This window comes from Eleutherodactylus coqui, chromosome 8 (assembly GCF_035609145.1).
Source record: "Eleutherodactylus coqui strain aEleCoq1 chromosome 8, aEleCoq1.hap1, whole genome shotgun sequence".
NCBI lineage: Eukaryota > Metazoa > Chordata > Amphibia > Anura > Eleutherodactylidae > Eleutherodactylus > Eleutherodactylus coqui.
Window position 1 is genome coordinate 77485719 of NC_089844.1, and position 16804 is coordinate 77502522.

Genomic DNA, 16804 nt, shown 5'->3' on the forward strand with positions numbered 1-16804 from the left:
AATCTTTCACCCAAATGACCTTCAATTTCAGTTTTTTTTCTGGGACTTAAGAGAAACCTGCTTCTGCCACAGAGCCCTGTAAAATAAAGGAATAAGCAGCACTCGCCTCCTTGAGTAGCTCTCTGACCACTACAGGAATCTCCGTTCCCATTGCTCCAAAGTTGGCTGTGGCCACCTGTGATTGGCTGAGCCATCACGCGCATGTCGAACAGCACAAGGTTCCCTTTAAGTGTCAAGACTTTATGCAAAGCATGAATAAACTAGCAGAGGCGGTAACTGGCATCAGTGGGCACTCAGATTTGATTGCGCTCCCTATGAGGCTTTGCTTTTCGTGCAGTTGTACGGTTAAGGTTTCCTTGCCCCTGGCTAACCAGACCTTTACTTTCTCCATCAAGGATCAAAATCTGGTAACGTATTCTGCGTATTACAGGCATTTTCTTTTGTTACATAAGTAACAACCCCATTATAGGCAGTTAAAATAGGCAGTAAATACACATTACTTTGCTGTGTACCCCGCAGAGGAACAGGCCGCACTTTACCCCGCAGAGGAACAGGCCGCACTTTACCCCGCAGAGGAACAGGCCGCACTTTACCCCGCAGAGGAACAGGCCGCACTTTACCCCGCAGAGGAACAGGCCGCACTTTACCCCGCAGAGGAACAGGCCGCACTTTACCCCGCAGAGGAACAGGCCGCACTTTACCCCGCAGAGGAACAGGCCGCACTTTACCCCGCAGAGGAACAGGCCGCACTTTACCCCGCAGAGGAACAGGCCGCACTTTACCCCGCAGAGGAACAGGCCGCACTTTACCCCGCAGAGGAACAGGCCGCACTTTACCCCGCAGAGGAACAGGCCGCACTTTACCCCGCAGAGGAACAGGCCGCACTTTACCCCGCAGAGGAACAGGCCGCACTTTACCCCGCAGAGGAACAGGCCGCACTTTACCCCGCAGAGGAACAGGCCGCACTTTACCCCGCAGAGGAACAGGCCGCACTTTACCCCGCAGAGGAACAGGCCGCACTTTACCCCGCAGAGGAACAGGCCGCACGTACCTTGTAGAGGAGAGTGAAGAGCACAATGTGTAACGTTTTGCAGTGTAGGAGCCTCATCAGCCCTTTATAACTGGGATGTAGAGGACTTCTCTTCTTGTAAGGTGGCCAGGGGTTTCCAGGACATCGACCAATCTGCTTTAAACTACAAACACATGGAAAACAACCCAGGGAACATATCAGTAACAAAATAGTCAACTTTTTTTTACTTTTGTTAATGTTTACAAAAAAATAAATCCATAGTAAAAACCACATAACTTTGTCGCCTTTTCAAAGTGAAGTAAAAGGAGCTGCAAAATATTAATCTCTGTCACAATTCGTAACATATCCATCCAGTAAATACTTGGATTCACCATGAAATTAGGATTCTAAATAGAGATAAGTGAGCCTCGCTCTTCTCGAGTGACTGCATTCTTGTCCGAGAGTGCTCGGGGGGGGGGGGGATAGCGGGTGAGAGTGTGAGAGATCTCTCCCCCCCCCCCCCCCCCCGAGCACGCTCGGACAAGAATGCAGTCACTCGAGAAGAGCGAGGCTCGCTCGAGTAACTGACTTATCCAAGCGTGCTTGCTCATCTCTAATTCTAAAGCATTAGTTACTAAGAACTTGGCCTTCCTCTGTTCTTTCTAGAAGTTTATGACCGCCACCGGCAGCGCCGACTGCACACGGTCAGACTGTATAGGGACACCCCTTAGACTTGGGGAATCGTAATGCCCAGTGGTCAGTTTACTCATACGTTTCTAGGAGGAATACCAGAGGAACGGCACAATTTAAGTTAGAAAATTTCTCCAGAATTGTCATATTACAGGGAATACATTTATTTACGAGGTTTTACACACAGCGGGGCAGGTAAGCTATTCAAAATGACCCTCTAAACTGTGCAACTGCATTATGCAAATGAAAAAGTTCTGTCTGCCATATATAGCAGGTCACACAACCGCTTTATTGTCTATGGTACACTATACGGTTTCCCTATTTGTGCTAATGCTGTCACGCAGCCTACTTGTAGCTGCCACTAGGGGGAGCTCATTGCATACAGTTATACATTTCCCAAGGAGTGTTCCCTCACCCTAGTTGTGACTGCACTTTTAAAGTGAAGGTCCACCTTTTAAACAATGCTTTTAAGGTCAGCGTTCTGTGATGATCAATATCCAACTTCAATTCCTGATACATGGCTCCAAGTCGAATGCATAAACAGGGCTACATCTCGGACCACCCAAGGCCACCGCTTTCTGCACGCTGTTTTATAAAGTAAGCTCCATCTAGGGGCGGCTGCAGGTGGTCAGAAATGTATCATTTAAAGACCCGCTGTCAGCTACGTAGAGCCCTGTAAGCTAAGCTTATGGGCTCAACATAGCTACCAAGCCAAGTCCATTGATGTAAGCTTTAGCTCTCCCCCCGGTTAGCGCTCCAACCCGCTGCTGAATACATTGAACGGACTACACAGGCGCGAACCAAGTAGCTCTCTACTATCTAAGTGGTCTACTCAAAACATCCAGCGGCGGGTTTGAGCACCAACAGCGAAACTGCAGGGAAGGAAAGTGCAAAACTTACATCCCTGGACTCAGCATGTCGGCTTCAAACCTATAAGCTCAAAGTTGACAGATTTCCTTTAACCCCTGAAGGACACAGCACCTTTTCTTTAACCCCACCCCCATTGTTTTTGCCTGCTCACTTTCAAAAATCATAACTTTTTCCTTTCCCATGGTTATTTGAGGGCTTTTTTTCAGGATGAGTTGTATTCTTCAATGATACCATGTAATATACCCCATGATTTACAAGAAAATGCTTAGAAATTTCTAAGTGGAATGAAAATGGGGGGGGGGGGGGGGAAGCAATTCCACAATCTTCGGGGAGGGGGTCTGTTTTCACAGCATACGCATTACGCAAAAATGACAACTATTCTCTGGTACAGTATGATTCTAAATTTATCTAGTTTTTTTTTGCTTTACTACCTTTAACACTTCATGATGTACAGTTACGTCATGGGGGTTCGGGGTTTGTATGGAGAGAGATAAGAGCTGATCCCACTACATACAACGCAGGTTTCGGCTGTTTTTTTGACACTTGCCCACAACAGCCGCGATCAGCACTCACTCTGATTGCGGCTGTTAACCCTTTAGGTACTGCTGTCAACCCTGACAGTGGCATATAAATGCCCCATAGATCGGGGGTTGCAGTTGCCATGGTAGCCAGAGGCTTTCTGAGAGACCGCAAAGCTGCCTGCCATTGCAAATTGCCTATCTTGCTATGCCTGTGGTGTGGCTTGGTAAATTGCCTGTCAGATCGCAGTATAATGTAATACCTCATACTGCAAAGTCGATCAAATCAAAAGTTCATGATATACCTTATGGGGATTTAAAAAAAGATAAATAAAATGTGAAAATCAAATCAGTTTAATGGAGTTAAATAAAAAAGCTAAAAAATTTTTTTTAAAAAAGCAAAAAAACTTTTCCCATATGTATAAGCAAAAAAAATCTCAATTATCCCCCCCCCCCCCCAAAACATATTTGGTATCACTGCATCGATAAGCTCGCTCTATCAAAGTAATGCATTATTTACGTCGCACAGTGAACATAGTCAGAAAAAAAAAATACGTACACATCGTCAGAATTGCGCTTTTTTGGTCACCCTCTCTCAAAGAAAAAAAAATGCAATAAAAAGTGATCATAAAGTCATATGTACTCCAAAATGGTACCAATAGAAACTACAGGACACCCCGCAAAAAATGAGCTCCCACACAACTATGTCAATGAAAGAATAAAAGTGTGTCTGTTAGAGGATGGCGTCAAATAAAACCTTTGCAAAAAAAATAAAATTATTTTCTAAGTGGGACAGCAAAACAAAAACATTACATAAATTTGGTATTCTAGTAATCACACTGACCCAAAAGAATAAAAGTTGTAACTTTCGCTGCTGTGTGTACGCTATAGAAACAAGACCAACCCCTCCACCTCTCACCCCCGCACACACCTAAGGTGGAGGAATTGTGCTTTTTTCCATTACACTCTGCTTAGAATTTTTATAAAGATTTTCAGTACATTATATTGTACATTAAATACCATTGAAAACTATAACTTGTCTTGTCAAAGAAGAAGCCCTCAGACACCTACGTTGATGGATTAAAAAGAGAATTATGATTTTATAAAAGTGAGGAGGAAAAACGGAAAATGAAAAACAAAACCAAAAAAAAAAGTTGCCCGCACCCTTAAAGGGGTTGTCCCGCAAAAGCAAGTGGGGTTATACACTTCTGTATGGCCATATTAATGCACTTTGTAATGTACATCGTGCATTAATTATGAGCCATACAGAAGTTATTCACTTACCTGTTCCGTTGCTGGCGTCCCCGTCGCCATGGTGCCGTCTAATTTCAGCGTCTAATCGCCCGATTAGACGCGCTTGCGCAGTCCGGTCTTCTGGCTGGTGAATGGGGCCGCTCGTGCCAGAGAGCTGGTCACCGCGTCGTCATCGTAGCTCCACCCCGTCACGTGTGCCGATTCCAGCCAATCAGGAGGCTGGAATCGGCAATGGAACGCAAGGAAGGAGAAGAAAATCCATGGTGCACCATGGGAGAAGACCTGCGTTCCACCGTGGGAGAAGACCAGCGGCGCCATCTTCACAAGAAGAAAAGAAGAAGCTGCAGAACGCTGATGCAGGTAAGTGCAATGTGCTTTTTAAAAACTAACCCATGCTTTCTTTTTAACAGGGCAGAATGCGGGGGTAAGTGAAAAAAAAAATTTTCACTTTCGCCGCGGGACAACCCCTTTAAGGGTTTAAAAAATAAAATATCCATCTTCTGACAGCCATAACTTTTTATATTTCCATTGAAATAATTGTTTGAGGGCTTGTTTTTTTGCAGGATGTCCTGTAGTTTCTATTGGTACCATTTTGGAGTTTGAGTGACTTTTTGATCACTTATTACATTTTTTTCTTGGAGACTGACCAAAAATACACAATTCTGGCATTGTGTAATTTTTCCAGTCATTCACAATGCAGGATATATAATGTGCGACGTTGACATATCAGACTCTCACTGATGTGGCGATACCAAATATGCTTTACTTTTATTTTTTTTTTACTTTTTTACTTAATATGGGAACAAGTTTTTGAAAAACTCCTTCCTTTTTTTCCCAACAATGGCAAAATAAACAATTTTTATTTTATTTATCTTTTTTTTCAGTCCCCATAGGGGACTTGAACTTGGGATCATTTGGTCGTTCATACAGTAAAATGTAATAGCATAGGCACACCTTCATAGCATTTATTCATAGCAACCATGGAGACCTTCGCAAGGCCCCCAGCTGCCATGGCAACTGAATGGCACTCTGTGATCGTATAGCAAGTGGGCCATTTGGGACCCCCGAACAATAGGGGCATTTAAATGCCACTACCCGACAACAGCAATTGGAGAGTTAACAGCCACTGATCATAGACAGTTGACGTCCACCTTGTATGGAGCAGGATGGGCCTCTGATCACAGCTCCATGTAAAAACTGCACACCAGGGACGTAATACTGTATTGTGGTGTTAAGGGGTTAACCCTGTTTATGCATTAGATTTGAAGTTCTGCATCACAAAAAGAAAGTACTCTGGATCCCCAGACATTTTTCTATTAAGAAATGAACATCCAGAAAAACTTGGCCCTTCGAGGATAAAAAAAACAAACTAAAAACGGCATAAAAGGGGGACGTTAACTTCAACATCAAAAGACTTGATTAGTAAGTCCACTCTTCGCACTAGCTGGTTTACAGCATATGGAAAACGCCTTCCTTGAGAGAAAAAAAAAATAGGACAAGGTTACTTTAAGTCTCTTTTTAGCAGGACTTCAGGGAACTGCAGCATCCAATTAGCAAATAAATTGCTCTGGAATAAAGGTTAAGCAATATTTGCTCACGCTGGAAGGCAATGCATCATTCATTCTGACGGCTCATTCCAAAAACACTACAAGACGAATGGAAATGAAACCCCGAATGTCAGCTAAATTGCAGGAGAGCGTTTTATGCCGGCAACTAATGCCCTTTTCTGGTATTTGGGAAAAAATAAAATCATTTACGCATAAGAAGGAATAATTATGCTCATCTATTCAATCTCCCCCCCCCCCAAAAAAAATAGCTAGTTTTACAGTTCTCCATCTATATAGATGTCACAAACCGTGGCCAAGCGTTGGCGTCATAAAGCAAATCAAACACAGACAACAAGACTCGCTTGGTCACACAAATGATAGGATGCCAAGAGTCACTACTTACAAGGCAGTGTATCGGTCCATGGCAGACTGCACATCTCGGCGGTACACCGTACGGAGGATGACCATCACAGGATCGAACTCCTGGTCCCAGACCTCACCTTCACATGGACAGAAAGAGGAATGACTTACACCACATGGGTCAATTAGTCTTCCCGATGCACACAAATACCCAAACCGCTGGTCTCAGAACATGTGAATGGCTGTCACAGCTAAATTACTTTATGCAACCCTCCGGGTTAGAAGGGCAATTCCATCCTGGAACCTAAGGAGGAGGAGAGGTCTATTACATGCAGTAGCTGTTCTTTGCTGGCCCTCCAATTACCTGGTTCCGGACTGATTTTTAGCTATCCAAGATGACGCAATTTTCCAACTTCCTAAAGCACGCTGTCCCCAGTTCTTCGGTTACCCAGTGCTCATCAGATGAGCAATTCTAGCCAATCAAAGAGGATGTATAGTGCATTGGGAGTCTAACACCAACAATGCACTATGGCTGATTAGCTAGTCTTAAGATTGCATTAGCCATCTTGGATGGCCAAAAAGAAAAAAAAAATTGGTACCCACCACCAGTGGAAATGGGAACAGCAGAGAAGAGCTTCCAGCAACGTACCCTCTTTCCCACCTGGTCCTGGGACAGAATTGACATTGTAGGATAGATGTTAAAAAAAAAACAAAAAAAAAAAAACAACTAAAGAAACACTGCAAGAGGCCCCTGGAGAAAAGAAAAAAAGTGCCACATCACCACCTGCTGTTGAAGCCCTTCGGTGGTGGAACTTTAACGCATACCTGACTTTTCAAAATGTGTGTGTACATGAGGAACACTGGATCTGCCCATTATATGGCTTGTATTCTGCATGACAACAGTTTTCCCCCCTCTGCAGGTTCCATCTCCAATTCTCAGTTTTCCCTGAGCTGCTTAGTGGAGACCAGCTATGTCATCTCCACATACCATGCACATAAGAAAGATCAGCCCTAAGCTCACCTTCAAATGTAACAGCAGCATGTAGGCCATTATACAACAATACTGATCAATGTAGATGTGATAGTAGTAGCGGTGACACAGTAAGTGCTTCCTATTAGCTGCAGCATGTCTGTGCGAGTGTCTCTGCTTCTCTCTTACTACTCCCCCCCCCCCTCTATAAACTTCTACGAGAAGCATGAGACAACCTCTCCCCCCATCAACTCTCTGTTATCCATTATGGTGTCTGTTACAAGAGACTAACTTCACTTGACAACAGGGAGTGAGATCCCCAGTAACCCGCACTTTAGAGGGATTTTTTTTTGCACAAAATTATAATTCTAGGTTAATAATGCAAATTTCATTTTTTTTGCTAGTTCTCACATATATGTTTATCACATACAAGTTTTTAGAAAAGTCAGTAAACATTTAACCCCTTAGTGACGGAGCTTTTTTGCTTTTTTCCGTTTTTGTTTTTTCCTACTCCCTTTTAAAAAATCGTAGCTCCTTAATTTATCCACCGACGTCGCTGTATGAGGGCTTGTTTTTTGCGGGATGAGTTGCATTTTTCAATGGCACTATTTATTGTACCATATAATGTACTGAAAAACGTTTAAAAAATTCTTAGTGGAGAGAAATGGAAAAAAAACGACATTCCACCATCTTTCGGTGCGTCCTGTTTCTATGGCGCACAAATTGCAACAAAAACGACCTGATATTTTTATTCTATGGGTCAGTACGACTGCTACGATACCAAACTTGTATAGTATTGTTTTTGCTGTAGTACTTTAATTTTTTTTTTTTTAAGATATTTAATTTTTTTCAATTATTTTCTGCGGTCATTTTGTGCGCGCAATACCTTTTTTATTTTTTCGTCGAATGTCCTGAAGTTTCCGATAGTATCAATTTGGAATACATACAACTTTTTGATCGCTTTTTATTGCGTTTTTTCTGGGAGACAGGGTAACTAAAAAAGTGTATTTCTGGCGTTCTTTATTTTTTTTTTCCAGACGATGTTCACCGTGCGGGAAAAATAATGCACTACTTTGATAGATCGGACTTTTACGGACGCGGCGATATCAAATACATATTTTTATTTTATGATTTGGATTTTTTAATAATGGATATGGCAAAAGGGGGGTGATTTAAACTTTTATAACTTTTTTTTTTTAACAATTAAAAAAACTTTGATTATTTTTTTTACTTTACTTTGAAGTCCCCCTGGGGGACTTTAACATGTGATGCTTTGATCGCTCCTGCAGTATGACGTAATGCTATAGCATTACGTCATACTGCTTTTTTACAGGCAGTCTTTCAAGCCACCCTGTGTGGATGGCTTGATAGGCAGTCTGCTAAGGCAGCCCTGGGGCCATTCATTAGGCCCCCGGCTGCCATGACACCTGCACGGATCCCCCGATCTCACCGCGGGGGGGGGGGGGGGCCGTGCGGGACCCCCGAACAGCGTTCGGGGAAATAAATGCCGCCGTCAGAATTGACAGCGGCATTTAAAGGGTTAATAGCCGCGATCGGCCGAACGGCCGAGCACAGCTATTGCCCGCGGGTGTCAGCTGTAATAAACAGCCGATACCCGCGCTGTATGGAGGGAGATAGCGGCGCTACCTCCCTCAATACACGTCCTGCAACAGCAGGACGTAGTTTTACGATAGGGCTGTCACTAAGGGGTTAAGGGCTCATGCCCACGTACGTATGGGTAAAAGGCGGCAGGTCTCCCAGCAGCAATTTACTGCTATTTGTAAACCCTGGCAGAGACCATAACTCATACACATGCGCAGCGTGACTTTTTATTTTTTGTATAAAAATGCCGCCCGCATGCAACGTGTTGCATATGGTCAACGTTTCATACGTTGTCTATTCCAATGTATAGGGCTCACGCTGCGATCTATTTCTCGTGTGTATCAACACTAACACTGGTGAGATGTTATTAAACAAACAGCCATAATATGTAAAATGATATTTTATCTCAAGGTTGTAATCAACAATATATTTGTTACAATTCAATACCAGCCCAAGAACGGGCGGCCGCCATTACCGGATAGGAGGGGAATGCTGCAGAAAGGCTTATACATTAAATTATCTCCCAGGCTGTTTTTTCCCCCTTTTTAAAACTAAGAGTAACCAATTTAAAGTGTGTCTCTCAATAAACCAAGACAAATAGAATACGCTACAAGATACAATGTAAGCCCTGAAAGGTGTGGAATCATGTCAGATCAGGGTTACAGAAAAGGTCAAGTAAATGCAAATTGAAGAACAACTATATATTTTGTGTTACAATGCCCTGGAAGAGTTGCTGCTGTATCCTGTGGGCAAGTGATTCACGGTAATATAGCAGAGAATGCACTTAAGGCGTACTTGAATATTCAAAAACGTTTTTCAAAAAGGAGCCCAGATCTTCATTGTCCGCTGCTGTTTGCATCCACTTTGAGCTCCATCAATTCCATTTCCAACATAAATTTTCCCATTTTTCTGCTACCCCGCTGTTTTCAATCCATGTATAAGAGGGGGGCAGTTCCTAAGCCAGCCATTCAGCCGGTACTGTACTGGTTGGGACTTCCTCTCTCACTTCCCTGCTCCAATCAGCACCTGAATACCTGCTGCGTTGCATGTAGTAAGTACCAGTGTTCTCATGTCCCTGTTACTAGAAAAGCCAAATGCCCAACCACAGGCAGTGGATTGCCAAAAGGTGCTGGAAAGGAGCCCCCTAGTGGCAGGCATTTAAAACTTGATTTTCAGTGGTAAAATAAAATGACAAAATGTTTACTGTAAATATATTACAAGATTGGTGATCTACACAGTTAGATACGCAGATGTTTTGTGAAGAGCGTCTCAGTTTAACCTTTCAGCAGCTGGTTAGGTTTAGTTCCTCTACCTATGCAGTTATAGGGATGGGCAAAGAGTTATTGCCAATTGAGTTACAAAATATATCAGAGTGCTTCCTACAAAATAAAAACCGATGCTACAGGCATCATAGTTCACAAGCCCATAATACAGCGCACAAACATGTGCATTGGGTCAAAGGGTCTATAAGCTGACTTCATAGGCACATTTTGCTCGTCACAGAAGCCAAGGGGGACAGATTCTGGCTCCCGATGGCTCTTGCAGCTCAGATCCCATGGATTAGCCAATTTCCGGGGGTGCCATCACCGTGATCAGCGCAGGAAACAGAAAAAGATGACCAGAGCGCAACAGCTTAGGTTGATACTGCAGTGCAACTTCCACTGAAATCCCCAAAATATGAACATCAAAATGTATTCAGGACACCAGTTTGTATTTAATAATAATTAAAAAAATTAAAAAAATAAAAAAATCAAGAAAAAAACAAAAAACAGTAACGCGATCAGAATGAGCTGTGCTGTAGAAAAAGACCCCGCCCATATGTATCGCTGCCGCATGCAGCCCCCGCCGGGGGTCACCAACATATGCACTATAGATGCCTACTGGAGTATAATCTTTTCCGAAAGAGCGGGCCGGCTTTAGATGGCAAAGATTTGTCCGCTTAGCACACCTCATCACCCATCATAATGATGGGGTGCAATAAAACACGCTGTCGGACACGGCTTCCTGTAAATCGCGGCAAAGGCTGCGTATAAAATTGTGGCACTTTGCCGCGTTCTTGTGTGAGAGCAGCCTAAGAATGTTGTCAGACATTGGAGACATTAGTTTGTGCAGTAAATTAATTTGTTTCCCTCACAGAGTATAAAACAGAATCGCATATTTCCTTGAGATTTTCAGTTCCTCTGTTATTCCTCCTGAGAAATTCATGATTTACATTGAGAAGTGGATGTTACCATTGCTCTTGTCAAAGGGGGTGTCCCTACATAGTTTAATTAGCCCCGAGTGTATTGAACCATGTCAATCTGTGTTTGGGAAGCATCCACAAGTGGCAACGCTCCCAGTAGTCAATTTAAACATACCGTATTTTTCCCTGCACCTTTACACTGGCGAGGGCGACAATGGGCTGTGATTCACGGCCCGATATCACACTCCCCACCACATGAAAGCCCCGTGGATGTGAGGTGTTGTCATGTGAAACCGGCCTCGGATCACTGCGGGGCTGAAGGAATCCCCGGCTGTCACAGCCACAGCAGAGGATCGCAGAGTTCTCCCATTGTTTTCAATGATGTCGGCCCCAGGAAAAACAATGGGCGATCTCGCAGAAAGATAGAACGTGTTCCCCGCATAGCATCGCGGTGCTGTGCAGGAAAACATTGCTCATGTGTATGACCCCATTCAAAAGAATGGGTTGCATATCTCGCGTGTGAAGGCAGCCTAAGGCACACTCCCCCACCGTCCAAAGTAGGGGGTTGGTCAGCTCGTCTTATAAACTGAACGTGCCGAACTTCAAGTTGGCTGGCTCTATTGCAGGATCGCCCATCCGCATACATTCATAGCAGGGGAGGAGAGCATTGCCTCTGCACGGTCACCCGTATGTACTGCTGACTGGTGAGCGCCAGTGGGAACGGCTGTTGCTCCACCATCCCCACCAATCAGCTTACTCCCTTTCTCCCGCTGTACCACGACACCGCTGTTTCAGAGCTGCGCTGCTACTGCTGTGGTAGAGAAAGAAAATTCGCTGGGTGTGTTCAAAATCTTCTTTTCCCTACTTTCCTCCTCTAAACCTAGCTGCGTGTTATGGAGCGAAAAATACGGTAAGTTTCTAGAAGGTATAACAGAGGAAACCGCAGAGTTCTTAGAAAAGCAGCTGCAATGCTATGGGGAATAGGATAATTTACTTAGAGACGTCAGGAGAGGCGACAAATCCTTCATACACCCCGGCCATCCATCCCACAAGCAGCACGACTGACACAATGGGCAATTCTTAAACGCCATTATATTTATATATCATTTACGTCATTTCATTACAGCAAATATTACAATAAACCCAAACACCTTCATTTAGCAGCTTTCCTACAATTATCACAATGAGTGCAAGAACAGCTGATCCTACTATAAGATCCACTCCATAAGAGAAGCCCTGACAGAACGTATCAGCTCATCAGTTCCGCCCCACTAAACTGGTATTTACTTGGATTGCAGGCAGTGCTCAATGAGTCGTTTCATGAATCATGAGCTTAAACCCAGAATTTTCAGACTATTTTAACATAACTGGGTTGTAGAAAAGCTGCATAAAACTGTGCAGACTACTAGCGCCACCAAGCGGTGGATGTGTATAAGGCATGGAAGCCTCATGCCTTTTCATGGATCGCAGTGTCCTACTAAGTTATTCTAGAATACATTGAGGAGTGCATCAATGGACGCCTATGTAAATGTCTATAATCCATACATTCCAGTGATTATAACGTTAACGAGGATTCCGCAAAGAACAATCATTGGTTTCCCTGCAGAACTATCTGCTAGTAGATCCCTCTCTGGGGCAACTCTCTGCTACAGGGACAGCTCTGAGAAAGAAGACCCCCGCAGCCGCCGGTATCGTTATTGAGGGCGAGCCGCCCTACAGCAGCTGGTACAGTTAGAGGGTCGGTGATCCTCATAGCAGCTGGCTCGACTGTTACTTGGGGGTGAGGGGTACTGTGGCTGGCAGAGCTTTCCAAGGGACGTCACAACGGGCAGAGCGGTTTTAGAAGGCAGTGTGGCTGGGGCACAGCTGAATACTAGTTCACAAGACCAAGGCAAGATGAGGCAAAACGCTGACGGCCCTCAGATTGCTTGATAAAGAAAAAAAACATTGTTTGCAGGCACAAAAAGGCAATTCTGGAAATGCTGAAATCTAGGAGTTACAGCTAAGTAGCAGTACCCTGCCTCTGCCTCTTCTGTCTGCCGCTCTGGACCCTCTTCTTCATCCTGTGCAGCCACTGATCTACTTCTGCGTGTGCATGCATTACAACCCAGCAACAGACTGTTACCTACAAGTTCCAGCATGCATAGAGCAGTTTACCGGCCAGCACTGTAGCTCCGCCCCCAGCTCACCGGTCCTACAACGCCCCCTGCACACGGGCGGAAATTCCACGGCGGGATTTCCCGCACAATTTCCGCCCGTGCCCACCTGCATAGGATTGCGTTTTGTAATGCAACCCTATGCACACAGCCGCGATTTGTCCGCGTGAAAACAGGCGCAGAAAACAAATCGCAACATGTTCTATTTCTGTGCGGGTCTTGCAGAGGCCTGCATAGAAAAATCAGTAGTGACGGGCCAGCTGGCCGGCAGCCGGCGCATAGCAGAGACGGAAGATGCCGGGAGTGGGTGAGCTGCAGGTCTCTGCAGGGGCACGGGTCCGCATCCCGCTGCGAGAATTCTCAAAGCGGGATCTGACCCAGCTGTCTGCAGGCGGCCTTATAGTGTATTTTAATACACCCCGCTAGAAAAATAAAATATCCAAAACAATTTGGCAGTCTGCAAATAGCAATACATATAAAATGTACATGTATATGGCCTCCTGTCCACGGCCGTATTGGTAAAACGCTGCAGGTCTGCCTGCAGCGTCTTACCGGTATTTGTAAATATCAGCTCTGCCGGCAGAGAGCACGAGTTTACTGCACATGCCCATGTATCGCATGTACACGGACATGCGCAGTGGAACTTTAAGATTCCCTGCTCGGTTTTATACGGGGGTTGTGCATGAAAACGTCGCCCATACACAATGTATTGAAAATTGACAGCGTTGCATACACTGCCCATACAATTGTACAGGATTCACACTACATGGTACGCAGAGAAATGGAGCATGCTGAGATCTATTTCTCATGTGTATCAACACAGTGTCTATACACACAGGTGCATGGATCAGTGAAAGTCCATTGACTTTCATTGACTCCATTCACCACGTATACCGTGGCCATGGAAAGCACGTGTAATACGCATTGAAAGAACGCCCATGGACATGAGCCCAAAGGAAAAATAGATAAGGATACAGACGTGTTATACACAGACCTATGTAGAGAAGAGCCTTACCGAAGGCTCACATAGAAAGCAGAAAGAACAGCCTTTATCACTACTAATCCCTAAGCGACCAATGTAGCCCAGAGCTTGTGTACTTATTTCCTAGCCTATGACTGCAGAAGTCTTACCATGTAAAGCAGGGGAACTGGAGGGCCCAGTAGATCTTTAACTAAAAAAAAAATGAAGCCAAGCCAGGGGGGTCTAGCCACGGGGCCCAGGGCTTTCCTTTAACATTATAGCATACTATGTTAGGCTGAGAAAAGACATAGGTTTATCCAATTCTGCCCACTAACCCCCAATATTGATGCAGAGGAAGGCAAAAAAAACCCAATGAGGTAGAAGCCAATTTTCCTCACTTAAGGGGAAAAAAATCCTTCCCGACTCCAACCTGGCAATCTGAATAATCTCTGGATCATCGACTCTTCTGAAGTAATTAGTGACTGTAACACAAAATATTTTAACGCTCAAAAGCATCCAGGCCCCTCTTATGCTTTCAGTGAGTTTCCCATCACCATGTCCTTAGGCAGAGAGTTCTGTAGTCTCACTGCTCTTACAGTAAAGAACCCCCTTCTATGTCAGTGTAGAAACCTTCTTTCCTCTAGACGCAGAGGATGCCATCATGTTACAGTCCTAGGTATAAATAGACATTTACTTTATTTATATACTCCCTATGGGAAGGTGGAGCGTCCATCACCCAATGCATAACTAATCAACTTCCTAAGTAGATAAGAGTTGTTGTATAGCAGTTTTTCAGACATCAGTTATCAGATTTACTATTACTGATAGTGTCTACTATAATAAGTAGCACAGAAATTAGCACGATGAGTACAGCTCCACAATATGCATAGAATATCTGCCTGCTCCATCATACAACAGCAGTGAGAATTCGCATGGACACCCACCTTAAATAGGCAGTTGTGTACCCTATACATCCTGTGTGGTAGGAATAATATCTGGGCAAAGGCTTCCAACGCATCTACCCACTACCCCTCTGTAATAGGTCTCACATTATCTTCCCATCTAGTCTAATTAAGGGGGTAGCTGGTCAAATGATCCTGAAGGAGGGATCTGTAAACTACAGAAATAATTCTGCCTTAGACCCTTATAATGCCAATATGTCAAGGATGGCGTCCTGCTTCACCTGAAGATCAGAGCTCCTGTAAAAATCGGAAATAGTACATGTGAGGCAAGCGAAAATCTGACTGCAGTTTTTGAGAGGATGTAACTGTATCAGCAGAGATCAGCTGGTGCACGTATAGCACTCCTGCAGCCTCCAAGACTCCTGCACCATGAGCGAGAACTCCCCTAGCCCGCAATTACGCCAAAAAGGAGTATAATCCGGTCCCTTTAGAACTAATTATTTTATCATCATAAAAGTACAAAATTCAGAGTCCCTGTATCATATCCATGTATCCATCTATAGCTCTGATCGAAACGGAGAGCTGTGACAGGGCGGAGGTCACACCAAGAACTACAGGAATGTCACACTACTGATGTAGTCTCTACAGCGACAATACATACACTATATAAAATATATATATTAGTTTTGCTATAAAACTCAGCATGCAGTTACATCTCAGGCAGATATGTATATGATGAGAGTTGTGGTGTGATTAGATGAATGGTCTCGCCACTTGAAGCCCTAAACCTGGTTTCCTCTTGGCCTATAAAAAGGCTCTCAGAGGCTTTTTGTGTGTAGTGACCTCTTCCGCTTGTGTGGAGCTCGTTAACCACTAGACACCTCTACGACGCAGAGAAGAGATGTCATCCCGTTACCAGAGTCTGAGAGGGGCGCATTATTGGAATACAAGGAGCTGGATGGTCGTATTGATGATTTGCCCCCCACCTGGGCTGTTCTGACCAGACTGTTAGGTAGTGTTGGGACCAGTGGATGAGTGAGGGCACACAAGGTGACCGGGCACAGGATGCCCTCGACAGACCACCAGTAGAGAGGATCATCTGAGGAGCATGACAGCTCTGTTTCATTGTCCGCCATCCACAGACAGGTGGCCCCGTTGTTACCGGCCCCTTCGTCTGTCGGAACAATGTCCAGGCGCTTGGCTGAAGGACATTTGGTCTCCCCGGCGCCCATTCCACGTACACCCTCTGACACTCACCATCTCGATTTGCAGTGGTAGCAAGAAATAGAAGAAACAGTCTCAGCTTGACAAAGACTTTGTTAGGAGTTGAAATGTTGCCTGCATGTATTTTTATTCTGGATCAATAATGAAGGATCTTTTGTGATGCAATGATTTGATTGAATCATTCGCTGATGCTGCCATATCTATCTTTTTGGACTTTCCATTTGCATGGTGTCATAAACAACGAAATTGGACGCTACAGAGTGGAATCTGGTTGTCTTCAGCCATGAATCTAGGTTTAGTTTGGGCACTGACGGCGTTCGCGTTTATGTCTGGAGACCTCTGGATGAGCGCCTCAATCCTGCCTTTGCATAAAGCGGCACACTACCCCCACTGCTGGTGTAACGGTCTTGGGGCCATCACATGACAGAGTCACCCCCAGTAGTGGCACGAGGGACAATGACAGCTCAACGATCTGTTCAGGACGTCCTGCAGCCACATGTGTTCCTCTCATGGCGGCTTCCAAGAGGCATTTCCCAGCAGGATAATGCTCGGCCACACA

The 16804-nt window shown here is 44.6% G+C and overlaps 1 protein-coding gene across 1 annotated transcript in view; it reads right to left on the reverse strand.

The window, feature by feature from the left end:
- The window catches only part of UBR3 (ubiquitin protein ligase E3 component n-recognin 3), a 169937-nt gene that overhangs the window by 96838 nt on the left and 56295 nt on the right, over nt 1-16804 (reverse strand). Inside the window, exons 18-19 of the mRNA XM_066577805.1 lie at nt 6292-6388; nt 1052-1193 (exon numbers count right to left, since the gene is read on the reverse strand). Of these exons, the coding sequence (XP_066433902.1) occupies nt 1052-1193; nt 6292-6388 (239 nt within the window). The remainder of the gene's footprint in view (nt 1-1051; nt 1194-6291; nt 6389-16804) is intronic.